The sequence below is a fragment of the Plecotus auritus genome (assembly GCF_963455305.1).
Source record: "Plecotus auritus genome assembly, chromosome: 2".
In the NCBI taxonomy this organism is placed as follows: Eukaryota; Metazoa; Chordata; class Mammalia; order Chiroptera; family Vespertilionidae; genus Plecotus; species Plecotus auritus.
In genome coordinates this window covers 146,402,774-146,426,943 of record NC_137771.1, presented here as the reverse complement: position 1 = coordinate 146,426,943, position 24,170 = coordinate 146,402,774, and the positions used below count along the sequence as shown (strand labels likewise).

The following is a 24,170-nucleotide window of genomic DNA, read 5'->3' as shown; positions in this document are numbered from 1 at the left end:
AATTCCATCTCCATTAAATGGTGTTTCAGTTCATTTACACATTTGGTCATTAAAAATACAGTATTTATTCTAAGATTATATCAACTTTTCTTTATTCCATGGTTACAAATAATCCTTCAAATTCTAATAGCTTGTCTTATAAATTTTGGCTAGAATAGAATAAATAGATAAGCCCCAGTTTTTATCAACTACAGGTCTGAAGGGTTCCTCAGCAGTAGACTTGAAATCTCTTTCCCTCACTTTCCTGTCCATTGCTTGTGGTGAACATTGAGCAAAAGAATAAAATGTACCTGTGTGGTTACTAGTTATGTTTTTCTTCATATGAATTTACTAGAGGCCCAGTGCATGAAAATTCATGCACTGGAGGGGGCATCCCTCATCCCAGCCTGTCCGCTCTCACAGTCCGGGAGCCCTAGGGGCAGGCGGCGACCCAGCGATCAGGGAATGGTGACACCCCATCACACCTCTGCTGCTGCCACTGCTGGCAGCACAAGCCTTGGCCAGCCCTGGTTACCTGAGCCTTGGGCAGCTGGGCAGCCGCCATCCAAGGCTTGCCTGCGCCTTGGGCCAGCCCTGAGGGGCTGAGGGGACTGGGGGACTCCGGAGGCAGGCGCGCCGGTGGGACTGAGGGGACTGGGTGTCGCCATCTTGTGGCTGTGGGCGCCGCCACCTTTGAGGGCATGGCAGTCAATTAGCATATTCCCTCCTTATTGGCTATGGGTGCTGCCATCTTTGAGGGTGGGGCAGTCAATTAACATATTCCCTTGTTGGCTGTGGGTGCCGCTATCTTTGAGGGCGGGGCATCAATTAGCATATTTCATCCTTATTGGCTGTGGGCGCCACCATCTTTGCGACAGCGTCAATTAGAATATTCCCTCTTTATTAGGTAGGGTAGTACCTTTGTTAAGAAACCTTTCCAGTTTGCTGCTTTTCCATTGGATATGATCCCAAGTGATTATATTTTTATTTATTACTAGTGGCCCGGTGCATGAAATTTGTGCACATTAAAAGGGGATTAATTAGAGGAAATAATTTAATATTGCTATTTGCCCTTTCTCTATAATAGAAGTGTCAGAGATGAAAGAAAATTAGTAAAATGTATATGAAAACCTTCCTCCTGTCAGAGTCTGGGGCGCACCATGAGACCCAGAGTCAAGTCCCCGCCCACCCACATGCGCCTCAAAATCACATGAGACCCCGACCTGGCTGCCACCCTCCCCCATTGGGCTAGATCCAGACCTGGCCAGTGCCACCCTTTTCAAGCCCCACCAGGCAGGGGACGTAGCCTCAGGTCCCTTGCCGCCAGGAGGGGGGGCGCATGGCCTGAGGTCCCCCAGCCCAGACCGGCGTGGGGGGCATGCCTTGAGGTCCCTCGTCAAGCCCTGCCAGGTGGGGGGACATGGCCTGAGATCCCCTGGGAAGCCCTGCTGGGTGGGGGTCATGGCCTGAGGACCCCCGTCAAGCTCCGCCAGGCGGGGGGGTGCAGCCTCATGTCCTCCAGCCCAGCACTGGGAGGGGGGCACAGCCTCAGGTACCCCATCAAGCCCCCCTGGGCAGGGCCGCAGCCTGAGTTCCCCCGACCCAGCACTGTGGTTGCACCTTGTGGTCCCCTGTCAAGCCCTGCCAGGCAGGGGGGCACAGCCTTAGGTCCTCTGGCCCAGTGCTGGGGCGGGGGCCATGGCCTGAGGTCCCCTGTCAAGCCCCACGGGGGTGAGGGAACGGCATAGCCTCATGTCCCTGCTGATTGCTCATTAAGGCTCCTGTGGGAACGTGGCCACAGCTGTGGGTGCAGCTATCTTTGTGATGGGGTGATGGTCAATTAGCATATTCCCACCTTATTAAATAGGATTTTTTTTACCTTGAGAGGGCAACACTTTAGGAAATTTATACATTTAAATAGGTATTTCTGGAATCCTATTAATAGGAAAGATTTACATCACTTTATTGAGAGAATGTGGAATGGGAATAATTTATTTTCCTCAAAATGACAAAATTCTGATTCTAGTGGGACGCTCTGCCTTTTAAGCTGCTTTAGAAGTTGTCTAGCTGAGTTACAGATTTTTTTTTTTCCAGATTTCTTATGTATTGTATACTAAAATTATAAATAATGACTGAAACTTCAGTTTTAGAGAATTCTGAAGAAATTGGTTACTTTAAGTAGTTATTTCCTGGCTAAAAAAACAATTCATACCTTTGTGAAGTTTTAAAAATTATTATTTTAATCATATACAAATGAAAAGAAAATGTATTTCATACTTTCTTTTAAACATAATAGACTGAACATAACTGCTTGTTGATTTACTTGATAACTTACTTGATGTGGTATTATTTTGCTTTTAATACAGTGGTGCCATTAGAGCCTTTGTTGCTCCTCTAACATTTATTGAATATTCACTGTAAGCCGGGTACTGCTCTAGTCATATATCTATATAGTTATGTACTATCTCTTCTCATTCTGCAGTGCTTTGAATTCCTAACTGAATTTGTTTATCCTCCTTGCCATTACCTAGCATAGTGTTAAGAGTATACATTCTTTCAAAATTTGAATCCTGGTTCAAGTATTTACCAGACATGTGACCACAAGCGATATAACTCATCTTTGCCTCAGTTTTTGTATCTTTAAACTGGGGCCTATAATGTAACCTACTTCATGGGGTTATTGTGAAAATTAAATAAAAACAAAAAACACATATGAAATGTTCAGAACAGTGCCTGGCACACAGTTAGTGCTATATAAATTATTAGTCATTACTACCATGAATACTGCTACCACTGTGACTTCTCAGTGCTGTCAATCAGCTTGCCCTTTCTTCTCTTTTTAAATTTCTTTAATCTTAGAAAACAGGTAACTAAGCTTGTTAGAATTAAATGCAAATTAAGAGTAAATTTAGTGTATGAAGCCTGAGATTTCCTTCCGAGAAAACAAAATGCTGTGTGTTTGCCTTGGTATTGATTGCACTTTGGCTGCTGAGAACGTTTTTATCTTGGGTGCAGCCTTAACAGGCCATGCTTATAAATGAATCTGGAATAAAAAAAAATAAGAATTAAAATATCTCTTAATAAGTATGACTTGCTTTTTAGGGAAAAAGATCTTGAAGAAGCTCTGGAAGCAGGAGGTTGTGATCTTGAAACTTTGAGAAATATAATTCAAGGGAGACCACTACCTGCTGATCTCAGGACCAAAGTTTGGAAGGTAAATGGAAACTAAATTAATAAAATGTAATCACTAAAGAATAATATTTGAGAATTTTTATTTTTAATTGTCTTAGTTGCAGAAGACTATTATCCCATTGGCATGTCACATGTAGAAAATTTATCACACAGGGTAACTTACTAAAATCTCTGTTTCTGTAATGTTCAGCATATTTAACTAGAGGCCTGGTGCACGAAATTTGTGCACTGTGGGTGTGTTCCTCAGCCCAGCCTGCACCCTCTCCAATCTGGGACCCCTTGGGGGATGTCCAACTGCCAGTTTAGGCCCGCCAACTGCCCTCACCTGCTGGCCTGATCGCCCCCAACTGCCATCCCCTGCTGGCCTGGTCGTCCCCAACTGCCCTCCCCTACCAGCTTGATCTCGCCCCCAACTGCCCTCCCCTGCCAGCCTGATGGCCCCCAACTGCCCTCCCCTGCCAGCCTGATTGCCCCCAACTGCCCTCCCCTGCAGGCCCGGTTGCCCCCAGCTGCCCCCCTCTGCCAGCCCGGTCGCCCCCAGCTGACCTCCCCTGCTGGCCTGTTCTCCCCTAACTGCCCTCCCCTGCTGGCCTGATGGCCTACAACTGCCCTCCCCTGCTGGCCATCTTGTGGCGGCCATCTTGTGATGATGTGAGGGCGAGACGCCAACTAGGCTTTTATTAGTATAGATAATTTAGGTTTTGAAAGGCAATGTTTTCTTTATTAAGATGTTATTAAGGATAAGATAAAAATTACCTGTTATCTACCACCTGTATGTAAAACACAATAATGTCTTGGTGTATATTTTTTTACTTTTTTCCTCTTTGCACATATATATGTAAAATAAATGGAATTACAACTGTACATAGAATTCTGAATGTTTTAGCACAGAAATTTAAAACTCAAAATTTGAGACACTTGTATAATGAGCCTCCTCTTAGCTTTAACTGTTATCAATATTTGGCCAATCTTGTTTGACTAATACCCCAATCCTTTCCTCCCCACACTGGATTATTTTGAAACAAATCATTGGCCCAGCTGGCTTGGCTCAGTGGTTAAGTGTTGACCTATGAACCAGGAGGTCACTGATTCCAAGTCAGGGCACATGACTGGGTTGTGGGGTCATTCCCCAGTTTGGGGTGTGCAGAAGGCAGGCAATCAATGATTCTCTCTCATCATTGATGTTTCTCTCTCTCTCCCTCTCCTTTCCTCTCTGAAATCAATAAAAATTTATAAAACACACACACACACACACACACACACACAAAACAAATCCTTGATGGCACACTAAAATACTTTAGTATGAAAGTCTAAAAGACAAAGAGTTAAAATAACCGTAATATCATTAAACTTGAAAAACCAGTAATTTCTTAACGTGTATGTCCTCCCATAGCTGGAGGGAAAAGGCAGCTCTCTTTTTTATAAGAGCACTAATTCCATTCATGAGGGCTCCACCCTCATGATCTAATCACCTCCCAAAGGCCCCACCACCAAATACCATCACATCAGGATTTCAATATCCATGGGTGACATAAACATTCATGCTATATGGCATTGATGATATTTGTTTAAAATAAATTTACATATGTAATTATGTAAATATTTTATGTAATTTCTTCTATTCACTGTATTGACATGGAGCAGTACAATTTAATTTAGGAGGAATATGAGTAAGGTTTCAGCATTTGGTGAAGTGTAGATACATTACTTTGTAATCTTTGAAATATTCATTATTATTCCTAAATTCAGGCCTTTCCATTGTTACAGCATCTTTCCAAGGATGGAAGATAACATATGAAGCTAGTTGCTTTTTTTTTTTTTTTTTTCTTTCAGATTGCTCTAAATGTTGCAGGAAAAGGAGATAGTTTGGCATCATGGGATGGTATTTTAGACCTGCCAGAACAGAATACTATTCACAGAGATTGTCTAGAGTTTATTGGTAAGTTTAATAATTGTTTTCAAACAGTAAAAATTTTTGGAAATAATAATTTTGGGGTAGCAGAATCATTCTTTATGATCTTGTTATAATTTGGGATATTTCAAATTTTAAAGAGCTAGTAAATAGCTTTAAATTTTTTAATTTGAACTTCTTATGAAATAAAGTCTAATATTTTAAGAGAGCCAATTTTTAGTATTCTTTTATTGTTTTCAATTCTTCAAGTATCTTTGTAATTTTGATGCAGCCTTAAATTTTTTGTATAATTAATTCTATCTAATAAAAGAGTAATATGCAAATTGACCATCACTCCAACACACAAGATGGCTGCCCCCATGTGGTCAAAGATGGCCGCCCCCATGTGGACACAAGATGGCTGCCACAAGATGACCAGCAGAGGAGGGCAGTTGCGGGGGACCCAGGCCTGCAGGGGAGAGCAGTTGGGGAGGACCAGGCCTGCAGGGGAGGGCAGTTAGGGGGGACCAGGCCTGCAGGGAAGGGCAGTTAGGGTGACCAGGCCTGCAGGGGAGGGCAGTTAGGGGCAATCAGGCTGGAAGTGGTTAGGGGCAATCAGGAAGGCAGGCAGGTGAGCAGTTGGGAGCCAGCAGTCCTGGATTGTGAGAGGGATGTCCGACTGCCCTATCAGGATCGGGCCTAAATGGGCAGTCGGACATCCCTCGAGGGGTCCCAGATTGGAGAGGGTGCAGGCTGGGCTGAGGGACACACACCCCTGTGCACGAATTTCGTGCACCGGGCTTCTAGTATTTATATAATTGTATATAGTCCTAAATTAAAGGAGGCTGTGTTCCAAAAGTTTATCTATAAATCATAGGTCATGATCTACTATAGAAAAACATTTTAGTTAAATTATTAAGTGGGCTTTTGTTTACTAACCACATAGGAAACATTGCTGGTGTGGGCAAAGGAAATTGAATTTGGAGGTAGAGAATGAATCATTTTCCCTGCCCTTGGCAAGGCTGTAGGTAGCTGCCCATCATGGGGTAGATGATAATCTCTTGTTTAGAAAACAGTTTTTGCTTTCCAAGAATATGTGTTATGACTCTTTCCTGCTCTTCTACTTCAGATGGTCCATTCTTGTTTGATCTATATATAGGTCAAATATTATTAAGTTAGTAAATATTGAACTGCTAGTAAATACTGAATAAGTATAAGGAAAGATGTGCTTTCACATAGTGTTGTCATGCTCTAAATCAGTGGTTGCCAAACTTTCTGACCCCACAGACCACCTGGCGACCGCTGCTCTAAATGCACTAATATAATATTTGTTATATATTTGTAAATAAGTGTTATGTCCAATAACTGAGCTTCTAACAGGGCCTTGGTAACCTTATTTTGACATTTATTTTCTAGACCAGCTTTCAGTGCCAGAAGAGAAGGCAGCAGAATTACTTTTGGATATTGAATCTGTAATTACCTTTTATTGTAAATCACGTAACATTAAATATAGCACGTCCCTTAGCTGGATACATCTACTCAAACCACTGGTGCATCTTCAACTGCCACGCAGCGATTTATACAACTGCTTTTATGCTATCATGAATAAGTACATCCCCAGGTAAAATGTGATTTAAGTACTTATTTTAAAAATGAATAAAGGTCTAGTTTGCTTGAGTTAAAGTTGTTAGATATATTTTGGTGGTGAAGTAAAAGGATTAAATAATTGTGACAGTTGTTTGAATCATAATTGTTATTTAACTTAGTGATTATAAAAAAATTTTAAGGATTCTTTAGTTAAGAATTTATGCTTCTAGAGTATATATATGTAGCATAACTCTTCATCCTTTTTCAGTGGTATCCCTATTTTAATTTCTTAATCTATAACATCAAAATAACATTATAGTGTCTAAGTGAGAAGTAAAATTTTTGGAGTGCTACTGTAAGAGGTGTTGGGGTTACAGCTTGAGTCATAGTCCTAGAAATAGAGGCATTGAACAAGTAATCAGAATTGTGCTGAGTGTGAGGAAGGTGAAGTAGAGAACACTATGGGCATGTATAATGAGGGTGGCCTAACCTGCCCTGAGGATTAGGAATGGCTTCCCTGGGCAGGTGATACTTAAACTGAAACTAGACAGATATGTAGGGATGAGTGGTGGAGGCTGCACTTATGAGGCCAGAGAGAATTCTAGGAGTAGCCAGTGCTATGGATCAGGTAGTGAGGATTTTAGATCCAAAAGGAACTTTCATCATAACCTAGAGCAGTGGTTTGGCTGTACACTGGACCCTGGATACAAATTGGAATCATTGGGGGCACTCTTAAAAATCCCCATGCCTGATTGCATACCCTACTAATTAAATAACATCTCTGAGGCCAGCACACAGGCATTAGTTTTTGTTAAGACCTTCTCAGTTGATTACAGTGTGCAACCAAGGTACAGAACTGCTCTTTTGGAGCTTCATAGTTAAATGACTACCATTTTTTACTACTGTCTATGTGATAACACACTATATTAGGTTTGGGTGCTTTGTGTATGTTCTCATTTAAGCAGTGACCACTCTAAGGTAGGTAGGTAGGTAGGTATCTCTGATTTGCAACTACAGAAACTGAGGCAAAGAAAGAGAGAGATTAAGTGATTTTTCCAGGATTACACTCCTGGAGTGTGATTGAATCAGGAGTTGAACCTAAGTTTAAATGAGCACCCGTGCTTTACTAAAATGGTTCTCCACACTGCTTATTAATATCAACTGAAGTCAGTCTCTCTCTCTCTTTGCTAATAGCCTTATTAAAATACCATTCACATATCATAAAATTCATCCTTTTTGTATGTACAGTTCATTGGTTTTTAGTACAGACAGTGTTATGTAACCATAACCACAATCATTTGTAGAACATTTTCGTCACGCCTAAAGGAAATTTTGTAACCCATTAGTAGCCAGCTCTCCATTTCCTCCCAACACTGTCAGCCCTAGACAACCACTAATCTACTTTGTCTCTAAAGATTTGCCTATTCTGGACATTTTACATAAATGAATCATAATATATAGTCTTTTGTGATTATCTTCTTTCACTTAGTATAATGTTTTAAAGATTTACCCATATTGTAGCATATATTATTTTGTTGTTGCTGAGGACTCGTTCATTGTATGCATATAACACATTTATTCATTCAGCAGTTGATGGACATTTGGATTTCACTTTTTGGCTATTATGAATAGGGCTGCTATGAACATTTGTGTACAAGTTTTTGTGTGGACATGTAATTTCATTTTTCTTGGATATTGTACCTTTGAGTGGAATTGCTGGATCATTTGATAACTCTGTGTTTAACCTTTTGAGGAATTGCCAGACTTTTCCACAATAATTGCATTATTTGCATTCCCATTAGCAATGAATGAACATCCCAGTTTCTCCACATCCTCATCATTTGTTTTCTTTATTATAGCCATACTAATGAGTATGAAGTGGTATCTCAGTATGGTTTTGATTTGCATTTCCCTTACAAGATGTTGAACATCTTTTCATGTGCTTAGTGGCCATTTATATATCTTCTTTGGATACTGTCTGTTCAGCCCAAGAACTTTTAAACATGCTGGTACTTGAAGTTTCAAACATAAGTAGACTAGTTAGAACCTAGGCATGGATATATTTTAAAAATTTGGGTGATTCTAATATACACCAGGGTGGAGAACCTCTGTACTACCTTGAAGCCATAGTGCTCCATGTAAGGAAAACAGACTTAGAGATGCCAAGACACAGGGCTAAAGTCAAGGTAGAGCCAAGACTGGAATTCATATTTTGGGAAATATTCTGTTATACAAGGTCTCGCAACTACTTATACTTTAGTACCTCTCAGCATAACAGAGCTAGTATAGCAAGGGGCACAATGTTCAGCTTTCTCTAGGGAATGGTGGTGGTGGTGGCTAGTCCTAGAGGGAGGGGTTTTATGATGAACTGTGTGACACACTGTCTGTCAGGTGTCTCCAGTTACTGTTTTTATGAGTTCTACATGTATCACAGTACTTCAGCCAAAGTCAGTGTTAATGTCCTTGGATAGAACATAGCTCCACAAAATGGTGCTAGAAGAGCTCCATTATGATAAATCTTTTTATTACAGATTCAGATAAAACATGGGAAGAATTCTATCAAGCACAGTGCCTTGCAATACAGAGTAACTTTGCAGTACACAGATATTAAATGAGTAGGCTGACTGCCTGAGATGTCCCACTTTACTGAAGATGAGACCACAAACTAGGCACTTGTTCCTACAGTCTATGCTCCTGCTCAGTTTATAAGCCTTGCACTTATAATTCGGGAAAGTATTTAGACTAAGGAGGAGGTAATCCTACCAATATGAATCCAGTTCTGTCTCTGGCACCTGAATTACCAAACCAGGGCCTTTTCTACAAACTTCCCTGTCAAACTGCAGTATCAAAAAATGGCAGCTAGACGGGCATACCAAATCTTGGTATAAACCTCAGATCTTGGATTTGTAGAAATTATTTTTCCTTCTTGCTTGAATAGCATTTTAAAACATATGTAATGTACAGAATAGTATTGAGTGTAAACTGTAATTAAAAATTAAAAATAGGTTAAAACAAACAAAAGTAGCTACTTTGCCACAACTAAACCTTAGTTTTCTCAACTGTACAACAGGGGAAATAATAGTGTTTATTTTATAGGGTTGCTTTTAAAGATAAACATATATAATGCTTTTATGTTAAAACTCTGACATTCAGCCCTAGCCGGCTTGGTTCAGTGGATAAAGCGTCAGCCTGTGGACTGAAGGGTCGCGGGTTTGATTCCAGTCAAGGGCACATGTCTGGGTTGCGGGCTCGGTCCCCAATAGGGGGCGTGCAGGACGCAGCCAATCAGTGATCCTCTCTCATCATTGATGTTTCTCTCTCCCTCTACCTTCCTCTCTGAAATCAATAAAAATATATTAAAAGAAAGAAAAAAGAGTGATGATCAAGCCAACAGTAGATGATGGCTGAAAATTTTAGAAAAAAAACAAAACTGTGACATTCATTTCATTCACTTTTTTGCGTGAAGCCTTTTACCTTGATGTCTTTACAGTATGCTTTATTATTTTTTTGTTGTTGTTAATCCTCACCTGTGGATATTTTTTCCATTGATTTTTAGAGAGAGTGAAAGAGAGGGAGGGAGAGGTCAAGAGACAGAAAGAGAGAGAGGGAAACATTGATGTGAGAAAGAGACACATTGTTTGGTTGCCTCCCACATGCACCCTGACCCGGGGTCAAACCCTACACCAGGTAGGTGCCCTGGACCTGGAATCAAACCCAAAACATTCAGTGCACATTTCGACGCTCTAATCACTGTGCAACACAGGCCGGGGAGTACAGTTTGCTTTTTTAAAGACTGTACCGCTACCAAAATACCACTTGTTAAAATATCAAATTACATTTATGGAAGGGTAGTATGGCATAATAGCTTAATGCCCAGTTTCTGTGTACAAGTCTTAGCTCCATCACTTCTTAGATACATAACCTTGGGTGAGCTACTTGACCACAACTAAGCCTTAGTTTTCTCAGTTGTACAACAGGGGAAATAATAGTGTCTATTCTATAAGTTTGGTTTTATAGATAAACTGAGCTAACTTTTTAAAAGTGCCTATTACAGTGTCTGGCACATGGTATCTCCTTGGACACAAGGCAAGAAGTCCTTCTGGAATTCACTCCAAGCACTTAATAACCAGACTACTGCAGCAGCTTGTAAGGCTCTTTCTTCTAAGTGTGTCTATTCTGAAATGTTCATCTGGCCATTTTGGACTTGTACCTTTGCTGAAGGGCATTCCTAATTATGTACATTAACCTGAAGCCTTCTTAGGAGTTTACTCTTATTTGGCAGGAAAAAATGGGGCTGGATTTTTTCAGAACTCTCCAGGTCTCCTTTTGGGATTCAAAAAATACCCTAAGTGGTCCTGCTTGTTTTCATGGTCCTGTAGTCCTTTTGTTAGAGCGCTGCCCAGGTTCACCTGGAGAGAATCTCCCTAGAGTTGGCTGTAGACCTGTTGCTTCTACAACTTTCTGTCTAGTCAGGTCCATTAACTGTTAGCAAGAGAGCTCTGCCTGATTTATTAGGCTGGTATTCAGGTGTTCTGAGGGTAGGGAGGAGGTGGATATTACAAGAGCATTGGTTACTGATGTGATCATTTCTGACTTATTAATGCAAGAAACTTTTTTTCTTTTGTCTTCTAGGGATTGTTCCCTGAAGGGGAGACCCTTTCATCTTTTCCGATTACTCATCCAATACCATGAGCCTGAGCTTTGTTCTTTTCTTGATACAAAGAAAATTACTCCAGACTCCTATGCACTCAACTGGGTAATAAAGTGAAAGTAGGAACACTTAATGAAAAATAGACTTTTATGAAACTATAATTAGATATTTTTCCCCCAAGGAAGAAAAAGAAAAGTACTAAATTATCCACCATTAAACCAAAGGAGTAAAATTATTGGCACTTCATAAATAGCTTGTTTTGCTCCTCACTTAAGTTAGTCAGTTTAGATTAATACAAACTTTAGCCTTTTGTTTTACAAAATATGTGACGTATTTATGTACACATCTCTCTATATAAAAGCTTAAGCAAACATTATGACCGAACGACCAGTCACTATGATGCACACTGACCACCAGGGGGCAGATGCTCAATGCAGGAGCTGCCCCCTAGTGGTCAGTGCGCTCCCACAGCCAGCCTCCCCTGGCTGGCCAACCTCCCGCAGTCCCTTCCCCCCAGCCAGCTGGCCCCAATCGCCTGATCGGGCTGGGACAGGGAACTGGATGTGGGTGGCGGCAGACTTGGCCCCTTTCCCAGGGGGGCCAAGGGCCAGCTCTCTCCTCAGGGCTGGTGGCCAACCTCCCGCTCTCTGTCTCCCACCCTGTCCAGCAGGCCCTGATCAACCCGCTGCCCGCCCACCACAGTGGTGGCCCAGTGGTGAGGGAAGGAAGAGGGTGGGGAGGCGGGGAACCACACAGTGATGACGTCGGCCTCTGGTGTCCATTACTTCCGTGCCCAGCCCGGCGACCGTTGCCTCCTCTCCCGGTCCTACAGGGGGCCTTCGGGCCCCGATCGGCCGGTCCTGATCGCTGGCCAGGCCTAGGGACCCCACCTGTACATGAATTTCGTGCACTGGGCCTCTAGTATATAAATATATGTATGTAATCTATGATAAATATTAGTTCACTTTAAAACTTGGATTAAATTGATGATTTATATTAGAAGTGATATTCAGTCATGAAAATAAGATCAAATGACTAATATAAAAGAATATAATGTACATCTCAGTGCTCTGACATTCTATATTTGTATGTTGAGTGGAAAGTTTGTTATTCTAAGTCAGTGTTCTCAAATCTTTTGGTCTTGGGACCACTTATACACAACATTTATTGAGGTTTCATTGTTTATATGGATTGTGTTCATTAGAAATTAAAACTAAGAAGTTTTAGGTATTTACTTATTTAGATGTAATGACAAATCCCTTACATGTTAACATAAATAGCCTACTTTTAAAATAAAAAAAAAAACTATTATTTTCCAGAAGAAAATTAGTGAGAATAGTGGCATTGGCATTGTTTTATATTTTTGCAAATCTCATTAATTTTTAGTAGATTCTCATATCTGCTTCTGGATTCAGTCTCTGATGATACTACACATCATGTAGCCTTCGGAACATTCTGTTGTTTATTTGTGAGAGCATGAGTATGAAAAAGGCAAATAAAGTCTAAGTATTATTTCACGTCATTGACTCCCCTGTAAATATTCTTCGCGACTTCAGGGCTCCTCAGGCTATACTTGGAGAACTGCTCTTCTAGGTTTAATTTAAAATATTTTTTAAAAAATGATTGGGTGCTGGAAGAATATATATTCAAAAATTAAACATTCCTTGCTCATGTCTTATCTAATTTCAGGAAATTCCATTTCAATCACTTATTAACTGTGTGATTTAAGACAGCCTCTTGGCTTCAATTTTTTCATCTGTAAAATGGGAATAATAATAGTATCTATCTCAGAGGGTAAAAGGGTGAGTTAACAATCAGAAAATGCTGCCGAAACCGGTTTGGCTCAGTGGATAGAGCGTCGGCCTGCGGACTGAAAGGTCCCAGGTTCGATTCCGGTCAAGGGCATGTACCTTGGTTGCTGGCACGTCCCCAGTAGGGGGTGTGCAGGAGGCAGCTGATCGATGTTTCTCTCTCATCGATGTTTCTAACTCTCTATTCCTCTCCCTTCCTCTCTGTAAAAAAATCAATAAAATATATTTTAAAAAAAAAACAATCAGAAAATGCTAAGTAGAGATTCTAACTGGTTTCAACTCTGGCCTAATAAATCTGAAACTGCAGCAGCCCCCTATTCTTTAGTTCCCTCTTGGCTATAATCTTGTCACTCTGAGTTAAAATAATAAAATACCTATAAAATTACAGTTTCTCTGAAATTCATATTTGCCATTAACTCCTTATTTGTGTTGAAATAAGGAACTTTTTTTTTTTTTTTTTTTTTTTTTTAGCATTCTAATACTTAATGGAGGTTTCTCTGGTCACACCATGCCTAGGAAATGCCATTTCTGTTACCAGAACTCAGAATTAGTACTCAGTGCTGGTAGCAGATTTTAACTAAGTACTGAAAACTGGTTTCTCTTCATTCAGTACCCCAAATAGTTCATTCTTGCTATGAGTATATTTATAGAATGGAGTCTTTTTTTTTTTTTTTTTTTTTTTAATCTTTTTTGTTAATCCTCACCCAAGGATATGTTTCCATTGATTTTTAGGGAGAGTGGAAGAGATAGGGAAAGACAGAGAGAAACATTGATGTGAGAGAAACACATCGATTGGTTGTCTCCAGCACGAGCCCTGACCAGGGCCTGGGCCAGGAGGAGCCTGCAACCGAGATACCTGCCCTTGACTGGAATCGAACCCTGGACCCTTTGGTCCGCAGGCCGACACTCTATCCACTGAGCCAAACCAGCTGGAGTGGAGCTTTTCTTTTTTAACCTGAGATGAAACAAAACTAATTCTTAAACCCTGAGAACCCATAGTTATAAGCAGTGCAGTGTTAGCTTTAGTTTAGTTAAGCAAGTTTAATGATGACCATATTGCTGTTCTGTTTGTATTTGCATCTTCTGATCTATTTTTAAGAGTAATTTTTTAAACAACAAAAAACATCAGTAGTATTATGTACTTTAAAAGTTTTGTGGTGAAGTGTAATGGCAGTATGTGGGCTGTGGCATCTCAGGTCTTTAGTTTGAATATCACCACTAACTGCTATTAGTAGCTCTGTGAACTTGGGAATGTTATTTAATACAAGTCTGTTTCCTCACCTATAAAATGGGGAGAAAAATGTCTTCTTTGAAGGCCTGTTGTGAGAATATTTGAAATAAAGATATATTTTAAATAAAAATATTTAATACTGTGACAGTAGCTTAGTGTCTGGAACAACATATATGTGTCTGGCACTAAATGTATGTATTCCCATTAGCTGCCTTTAGCCATAAGAAATGTTTTAAACTTAAGTTTCTACATGAAATTGTTTTTGTATCTAATGAAAATGGAAAGTATCATTGAATTTGTGCAATTTAAAACACAGTTGTACTCTAGAGAAACTTATACATTAACATTTTTTTATTTGGAAACAAAAACCATAGGGTTTTGAAACCTATTGAGGGGTATAAATGTCTCATACATTTCAAATGACATTCAAGTAAGCTTTGGGAGCAATTCACATTTATATTGTCATTAAATACTTTTAGGTGCTTTTCAGTTACTGTGTTTGATTCTCACAATTACCTTGTATTAGTAAATTAGGTACTGTAATAATTATGCTAGTTATCCTTAGAGAGCTAGGTGGTAATTGTTAGTTATTAGGCTATGGTAAATATATGGTACTTTAGAAAGTCTAGGTCAGTGGTTGGCAAACTCATTAGTCAACAGAGCGGCAAACCGCGGCGGCTCGCGAGCCGCAGTTTGCCGACCACTGGTCTAGGTTAATTATCTCTCCTCACAACAATGTAAGAAGGTGGGTAGTAGTATTTTTATTTTTTAACAGAAGTAGAAATGGAAGCTTTAAAGTTTTTTTCATGCCCTAAGTCAGAGAGCTAGTACATGGCTCCTCTGTGCTTTGAATCCACATGTTATGCCTTTGGATTCTGAATAATAAAAGTACGCATTAATTTTCAGGTGCTGATAACTTGATTTAGAGTTACTTATGCATTTGGTTTAATACTTTTAAAAGAACAAGTCATTTCTAATGGCTTATGTTCATCATTTCATTTCCTGATTACAGCTTGGAAGCCTTTTTGCATGTTACTGTTCCATTGAAGTCACAGAGGCGTTATGGGATGGATATCTACAACAAGCAGATCCATTTTTTATTTATTTTTTAATGTTAATAATCCTTGTTAATGCAAAGTAAGTATCAAGTTGTTTAGATTTTTCTCTTCTCTGTTCTCAGGGTAGTCTGTTGATATTTAACTCATTTGACTCTTTTTTTTACAGAGAAGTTATTTTAGCACAGGAGACTGACAGCAAAGAAGAAGTTATCCGTAAGTAGTATTTAATGTAGATAATTTCATGTCACTTAGTTTTATTTATTTATTTTTATTTTTAATTTAAATTCTTTATTGTATTACATGAGTCTCCTTTTTCCCCTATTGACCTCTCCCCGCTCCCAGCCCCCAGCACATGCCCTCGCCCCCCTACTGTCTGTGTCCATTGGTTATGCTCATATACATGCATACAAGTCCTTTGGTTGCTCTCTTACCCCCACAACCTCCGCTTTCCCTCATAGGTTGGACAGTCTGTTTGATGCTTCTGTGTCTCTGGTTCTATTTTTGTTCATCAGTTTATGTTGTTCATTATATTCCACAAATGAGTGAGATCATGTGATATTTATCTTTCTCAGACTGGCTTATTTCGCTTAGTATCACTTAGTTTTATTAAACTCAGTTTCCTCATCTATAAATTTAGGGGATTAGTCTAGAAGAGCTCTAAGGTTCTAGTCAACTCTTCCTTACTCTTCAAGTACAAATGTTAGACTATTTTCCCTAGTTTTGCTATCCTCATTCATTCATTCATGTTTTTTCATTCCTTTCCATATACTATTTCTTTGGTTTCCTTGTTCAAATAAAATGCCTTGTCCTCCCCTCCTCTCCCTCTCTTCCTCCTTCTCTTTTTCTCCCTCCTTTCCTCTCTTCCTGTCTCCCCCTCTCTCTTCCCTTCTCTCCTGCCCCCTCCCCTTCCAGCCCCCTTCCTTCTTCCTCAGTTTACCTTTCAATACTCTGCTTTCATGGTATCTTCATTGTGAAACCTTGGTTCTCCTTTTGGGTTCTTCCCACTCTAACCCAACAGATTTGTTATTTTCTTCTCTACATTGCCTAGCACTTTGTGCTATCTATATTACAGTGTTTATCTTGTTAACATTTTAAAGATTTTTTTTAACATTCTCACACAAGACAAAGTTCCTTAAGTCAGGAATTATTTCTTAGTCATTTTTATTTTCAGATACCCTGGCACTTACGAGGTGTTTGTTAAATAAATAAATTACAGTATTCTAATCAAGGCTAATGAATTTTACTTGATTGCCTGTCACCATCATTCACTAACAGAATTGTATTAACAGTTTCAGCTCCTTTGGAGAAATCCACTTCTCCCCAAACAGTTTTAAAGGCATCACTGTTGAGATTCCATTTATATAATTTTTATTATGTTGAGCACATTCCAGCTTTGATACATAAATAATACTTGTAATATTCTTCACAAAGAATTTTTTAAATGTTGTTTTCTCTATACTCCTATTTCAGAGTTCTTGGAAAAAACTCCATCCAGTTTGAATCTAGAAGATATAGACGACCTTTTCTCTCTGGCTCAGTATTATTGCAGTAAAACACCAGCTTCATTTAGAAAGGTACAAAACAGGAAATGACAAACTATTCACTATTTCACATTTTGCACATTCTTTTATTGTTTACATTATCCATTTTAGTTAAATAACTCGAGGTTGGTTTTCTTTTCTGTCTTTTTATGTGTTACAATTTTGTGTGATTGTCTACTATAAATACTCTCCCTAGTGGAGAAACACACAGATTAAAAAAGATAGTATACAGATGTGCTACAAATGATCTCACCCCTACTCTGATTATTAGTTATTTCTGATCATTAGAATATTGACTATATTTCTTAAATTAGTGCTCTCTTTTAAAAATTGTATTACAAAAATCTGATGGGGCACGTATAATTATTCCTTCTTTATCTGGAGTTCAACTTTACACTTTACTGATGCAGAGCTGTCTTGTAAGCAAAAAAGGATCACTTAGCCCTAACTGGTTTGGCTCAGTGGATAGAGCGTCGGCCTTCAGACTCAAGGGTCCCAGGTTCGATTCTGGTCAAGGGCATGTACCTTGGTTGCGGGCACATCCCCAGTAGGGAGTGTGCAGGAGGCAGCTGATCGATGTTTCTCTCTCATCGATGTTTCTAGCTCTCTATCCCTCTCCCTTCCTCTCTGTAAAAAATCAATAAAATATGTTTAAAACAAATAAAAAAAAAGATCACTTAGCCCTATAGAGACCTAGAATCTTTCTCAGACCAGACGAGTGCTTTCAAGAGAAAGGACACCAGATTAGAAGCATAAGTGGTATGAGCTCCTAGAAAGTAAAACTCCAGGAAGCAAAAGCTAATAGTGGAGGAGGCAGAGAAGTACTTTAACAACTAGTATGGCACACAGGTTTGTCTGTGACCTCAGGTGCCAATGAGAGCATTAATTGCCTTTTTTTTTTTTTCTAACGCATTGTACCATAATAATTGCTAGTTGGTAGTTATCATGTCACTGAAACATCAAGATGAGGTTAAGTTATGTTCGGTATAGCATGTTTCAGAAGGCAGTTAAGGGAAACCTTTTAAGAACATTTTCCTTGAAACTAATTAAAAAAAGAGATTTGTTTTGTTTCTAGGGACTAATTTCAGCTATTTTAATAATTGCCTCATGTAAATCTCCTCAGTTCTCAAAAATGTTGTGTAAGTCAGATTATGGGATAGTGATTTAGGATGCAGGATGAAAAGAAGTTTTATACTTTTTCATTCTCTTAAGAGGAATAGCTTTTATTCAGACATAGTAAATGATCTGCACTAGCATTGGCTAATTAGAGCAGACTGTACTGTATAATAAGTGTCTTACATAATTTATGCAATTCATTTATGCCATATTTTTGTTTTTATTATATCAAAATATGAAAAGTTGTGAGTAACCAATTTTAAAATTTAGTATTCAGCTATAGGCGATAGTATGGAAAATAACTTTAAAGAATGTGTTATTTCATTTCTTTCATTTTGTGTGAACTCTAACAGGGACTTATCTCTTTGTAGCTTTTAGCTTATAAGATTTGAGATGATATATTAAGTTTTAAAAATTACATGACTCAAGGATGTTATATAATTATTTTACCTCTTACCCTGGTATATTAAGAGTATTTTAGAAAGTAATTTTTATTTTGTTTTTTCTTTATAGTATTTTTAAATTTTCTCTTCAAACAGGATAATCACCATCTATTTGGTAGTACTTTGTTGGGAATTAAGGATGATGAGGCAGATCTGAGTCAGGCTCTTTGTCTGGCCATCTCGGTCTCAGAGATCCTTCAAGCAAATCAGCTGCAGGGGGTAAGTAAAGAAAGCCCTGTCAGAGGTCTGTCCCTTTTATTTTTTATTTTTATTATTATTTTGTTGTTGTTGTTAATACTCACCTGAGGATATTTTTCCATTGATTTTTCGGGAAAGTGTGAGAGGGAAAGACGGAGAGAAACCTCCATGTGAGAGAAACACATCGATTGGTTGCCTCCTACACGAGCCCAGATCAAAGCCTGGGCCAGGGAAGAGCCCGCAACCAAGGTACGTGCCCTTGACCGGAATTGAACCCGGGACCCTTTGGTCTGCAGGTCGATGCTCTATCCACTGAGCCAAACCAGCTAGGGCAAGACTGTCCCCTTTAAATATAAGGAACCTGTATTTCCTCCCTGTTTGATGATTTCCCAAAATTAATCTACTACAAAAATGTGGCTATTTTGCTTTCTTTGATGATTAATATGCTAAATCTTCTGTCCAGATGGTCATTTTTAAACTGCCAGTATTGGTGTTATTTTAATTGTCAACAACTGATTATTTTTACACCAATTTTTGTAAACTGTTAAACCTTTTTCATTTTAGCAAAGCAACTGAATGGTGTATAAAGTACTCAACAGAGTTAATTTAGCATTTAACAGTTAAAGTCTGGGTTGTTACACAACTAATTAAATTACAAAGTTAAATGCCATAAAGCATCTAACAAAGGAGACTTGAGGAACTATTACTAGTATTGCAACATTTACCCATGCAAATGTGTATTCGGAATGTGGGATGTATTTCCAAAGAGGAAAGAGGAATAGACATGGAAAAATGCCTTTGACAGTAGATCTTTTTAAAACAAGTAATTCACATATTTTTCTTATTAGAACTATTATAAAAAAAAAACAAATGAAAATATGTAATATAGTTTAATGAGACCCATATGAACTTCCTCAGTTCAAATTGCAATTGTAATACCTCCCCTTACCCACCAAAAACATTTAGTTCTTATGTGAATTGAATTGTTGATAAGTTTGTGGATTTATTTGCAGAAACAGGAATTGTATCTAGATCTGTATTTGTAACTATATGGTTTTTAAAAAATTGTTTAACATGATACACATTTAAACAATTAAATTCCAATATATTATAATTAGTTTTATAATTCAAACTGACATTTTCCTGCTACATATTTTAAGACTTTCTGGTCAAGAACAGTATATACAAAATGTTTTACTGTTTAAAATTAATATAATTTTTTAGGATCTCTAGGTAATTTTCTTCTGTCTGTATTGATTGGGTTATCCTGATCTATGTGAGATCATTTTTTTTATAAACCTGTTCCCCCTCCTTTGGTTAATTATTAGTATTGTCTAAAATATAACTCTTATGGCAAATTCCAGTACATCAAAAAATTGTTTCTTTCTTAGGAAGGAGTCCGGTTCTTTGTGGTGGATTGCCGTCCTGCAGAACAGTATAATGCTGGACATTTATCAACTGCTTTCCACTTAGATTCAGATCTGGTTAGTATAAATGCTTATTAATTTCTTTTAATTAACAGAAGAAATCTTTTTTTCTTTAGCTTATAAATATATATGTATCTAATTTAGGGATGTTTTTCTTTCTGCTTAAGGAGGGAGTCTCTGTCCTTATGATAAAAGTTGCTCTTGGGTTGCCTTTTCACTCGGGACACCCTTTTGGCATTCTAAAGGATAGATGAAAACATTGTTTACTCTGGCTTACTATTGCTTACCATTGTTATGTCAGTAAATTCTAAACTTCTGACTACAAGCTACCTGATATAGCACTTAGCATAGTGCCTTGCACCTAGTAAGTACTCTGTAAATATTAGCTATTTTATAATTGGGTAATTATTTTAAAAGTTTTTATCATAAGCCTTTTTTTCCATCATGAATACTTATGTATATAATAAACTAATACGTAATAGGGGTAGTATCTGGCATATAGGTGTTAAGTTGTTAAAATTTCTGTCCTCTGGTCACTTTAATTGAAGAAGTAGATGAGGTAAATAGTTAAATATTGTCAGAGATTCTTAGAGTAGTTGGTAGACTTGGGACTGATGTCATTTAAGCTGTTGACAGGGTTATTAGAGCCTCGGGGATAGGGAAGATGGAAAGAGCAGTTAACACTTGTGCTGATGGTGCAGTCTGCCCTCTTCCCAGCGTGTCTGAAAAAATAGATGCTAAGGCTGAAAAAGCATGTAGAAGGGCCTAGGTGGTGTTGAGAGGAAACTCCTGGAAAATGAAGGGAAAACCCAGAGAGTTTGGGGCGCTGTAGGTGAAGAAGGCAATCCTAGCTTGTTTGCATCCTGAAAGTGAACTCTGTGCCTTTCTCTTCCTTGATTAGAGCAGAAAGACTTAGATTTAGATGGTTTTAAAATTTACTCAAGTGATTCACGAATACGTGAATTAAAAATAAAATTTAGAGAATCTCCAGAGTTAACTATTAACAGCGTGCTTAATCTTCCAGACCTGTAATACGTATTTACCTATTTCTTGTTCGCTTTTTCCACTTGGTTTTTCACTTGGCAGTTCATTTGTTTTTTCACTTAACAGTTTCTTAGAGATCTTTCCACTTAAGTACATTCTTTTTAATGGCTGTATTTGGTCCATAGTAAAGATATACCATAATTTATTGTTTGATTGATATACATTTTGGTTGTTTTCAGTTTTCTTATAATAATCAGTGCAGTTAACATCTTGTACACATTGTGAACTCGTGCAAATATTTCTGTAAAATAGATTCCTCAAAGTAGAGTTGTTGGGTTGCGAGGTGTGGATGAGTAAAATATTAAAAGAGACGACTGCCATATTGCCCTTTAAAAAGGCTGAACCTTTATACTTTACAACCGTACATGAGAATAATTGTTTTCTACATTCAGCATTAGTGGACATCACCAATTATTTTTTACTTTCTAAGAATGATGGATGAAAAACAGTGGTAATTACTAGTAATGTTAAGCATCCTTTTGCAAGTTTGTGGTTTATTTAATTATTTAGCAAATTGCTTCTATGGTTTGTCCATTTTTCTATTGGATTTTCACTGTGCTTTTTTTAATGTGCACTAGTATAGTAGTTTCAAAAAAATGTGTAGTTATTAGCATACTTATTTCCTTGAGAGTGAGAAATTTTTTCATTCCTTTCTCTCTAGTACCTAGAGTAGTGCTGATAAAAAAAGGTTTGCTGCTATTTCTGACTGTCCTCTAAGAAATACATGGCTTGCCGTGTAAGTGGAAATAAAAAATATAGCTTGTTTTCGACGTATTACTTTTAGTCGTGAACCATTCCACTCAGTGTTAAACTTTTCATGTCATGACACCTAAAGAACACTGCAACTTATTGTTTAAGAAACAAACAGTAACCACACATTAGTTTTTCTAGTAGGATGTTTATTTTGTATAATGGTATATCTGTACCATGGACCACTGTACAGCTAGTTTAATGTTTCAGTAAATTTTCAACTTTTGTTTTCATATATTATAGGTACATTTACACATATTTCTTTTTTCTTATCCCAGGGATTTTATTTATAAGAACCTTTTCTTTTTTTGTTGTTGTTTTCATGGTGGCTATTTAAATGTTTTTTTTTCCTAGAAAACTATTTCAGGTTTTGCAGATGTTTGTGAAACACAGGATGGGCATGTTTTTAAATTTTTTTAAATTGTCTAGATGCTCCAGAATCCATCCGAGTTTGCACAGTCAGTAAAGTCCTTGCTGGAAGCACAGAAGCAGTCCATTGAGTCTGGCTCCATCGCTGGTGGGGAACACCTCTGTTTCATGGGCAGTGGCAGAGAGGAAGAAGACATGTATATGAACATGGTCCTAGCACACTTCTTACAGGTATGCTGACAGATTATTTCAATTTTGCTTTGTTATTGCTATCACCTTTAAGAAATTCTCATAGGCATTTTTGTGCTGTTATCTACATTGTCAAATTTATCTGTATGTTTTCTTTTTTTTTTTTTTTCTTAAATATATTTTATTGGTATTTCACAGAGAGGGAGAGGCATAGAGAGTTAGAAACATCGATGAGAGAGAAACATCGATCAGCTGCCTCCTGCACACCTCCTACTGGGGATGTGCCCGCAACCAAGGTACATGCCCTTGACCGGAATCGAACCCGGGACCCTTCAGTCTGCAGGCCGATGCTCTATCCACTGAGCCAAACCGGTTTCGGCTGTATGTTTTCTTTTTTTAAAAAAAATATATTTTTATTGATTTCAGAGAGAAAGGGAGAGGGTGAGAGAGCTAGAAATATCAGTGATGAGAGAGAATAATTGATTGGCTGACTCCTGCATGCCCCTTACTGGGGATTGAGCCCGCAACTCGGGCATATGCCCTGACTGGGAATCAAACCATGACCTCCTGGTTCATAGGTCGACACTCAACCATTGAGCCACGCCAGCTGGGCTGTATTTTTATTTTTACAGCTTGTATATTTTGTGTCTTGCCAAGAAAGGTCTTTCCCCAGAGTTTTCATGCATGCTTATCAGATTTCTGGTTTTGTTTAAGTTGTGAACTGTCTGGAATGGTTTTCTGTATAAAAAGTAGGTAGGAAACAAAAACAAAAGAATTTTTTTTTCCAGGTAGCTAACCAGGTGTGTTATCAATTTGAAATACCACCATTTTAATATATTGAATTCTTCTATGCATTAGCATCTGTTTCTGGATTATTCCATTGCATTGATCTTTATCTTTATTCATGTCCTAAGACTATTTATAGTAGCTGTGTAATTCATTTTAATATATTCACTATTTTTAGCCACCTCTTTTTGTGTGTTTGAATATAAATTATCTTCAGCGTAACTAATCTGTATTTGTGACTTTATGTAATCTGTTCCCCTCCCTTCTCTACAAAGCCGTACTCAGTTATGGCTTTCTTTATAAAAATAGTTGTTTACTAGGTATTCTTTGGTACTTTATACATTGAAAGTTCTCTTTGTGTAACCCTGAACTGTGGAATCAGGAAGACAGTGGTATGGTGTTGCACAAGCCACTCAATTTGGGTCCTTTCTATTCATGTTGTATTTTACTGGGAATCAGGTTTGAGAATATTATTGTAGAGGACAGAATCCTTGAAAGACAAAATAAGAGAAGTAATGAGGTATTTGGGGAGAGACTATAAGATAACTTTGTACTTTTTTAAAGAAAAGATTTTAGAAACTTATACAGAATAACAAATAGGGACTCAAACTCATTTTACTTATAAATTTAATTGGCCTATTCTAAAAATGCTCTGGTATAAAATGCATATTGTGAGGGCTGTCAGATCGCCAAAATTTGGAATATTGTGAACTCTATTTTTATAATTCAAGTTCTTGATGTGGTTTAGAAATCCCCCCCCCCCAATTTTTATCATGGATAATTTCAAACAAATCTAGAAGTGCAGAGAATTGAACCCTATAAACTCTTTATACAGATATAATCATATTATCATTATTAGACTTTATTATAAAAAATAACCTCTAGTGCTCAGGTTTCCCTGAATTTC

At 38.1% G+C, this 24,170-nt stretch overlaps 1 protein-coding gene across 5 annotated transcripts in view; it reads left to right on the top strand.

The window, feature by feature from the left end:
* TBC1D23 (TBC1 domain family member 23) overlaps positions 1 to 24,170 on the top strand; it is an 81,086-nt gene that overhangs the window by 35,812 nt on the left and 21,104 nt on the right. For 4 of the 5 annotated variants that reach the window (XR_013959832.1, XR_013959833.1, XM_080654110.1 and 1 more), the window contains exons 2-11: positions 3,082 to 3,193; positions 5,005 to 5,110; positions 6,479 to 6,683; positions 11,282 to 11,405; positions 15,355 to 15,479; positions 15,567 to 15,613; positions 16,871 to 16,974; positions 18,597 to 18,719; positions 20,090 to 20,182; positions 22,349 to 22,519. Coding sequence is in view for 3 of the 5 variants with exons in the window: in XM_080654110.1 (XP_080510236.1) it covers positions 3,082 to 3,193; positions 5,005 to 5,110; positions 6,479 to 6,683; positions 11,282 to 11,405; positions 15,355 to 15,479; positions 15,567 to 15,613; positions 16,871 to 16,974; positions 18,597 to 18,719; positions 20,090 to 20,182; positions 22,349 to 22,519 (1,210 nt within the window). In the remaining 2 variants the exon portion in view is untranslated. Of the gene's footprint in view, positions 1 to 3,081; positions 3,194 to 5,004; positions 5,111 to 6,478; positions 6,684 to 11,281; positions 11,420 to 15,354; positions 15,480 to 15,566; positions 15,614 to 16,870; positions 16,975 to 18,596; positions 18,720 to 20,089; positions 20,183 to 22,348; positions 22,520 to 24,170 lie in introns of all 5 variants that reach the window. The other variant, XM_080654112.1, reaches the window with a different exon arrangement.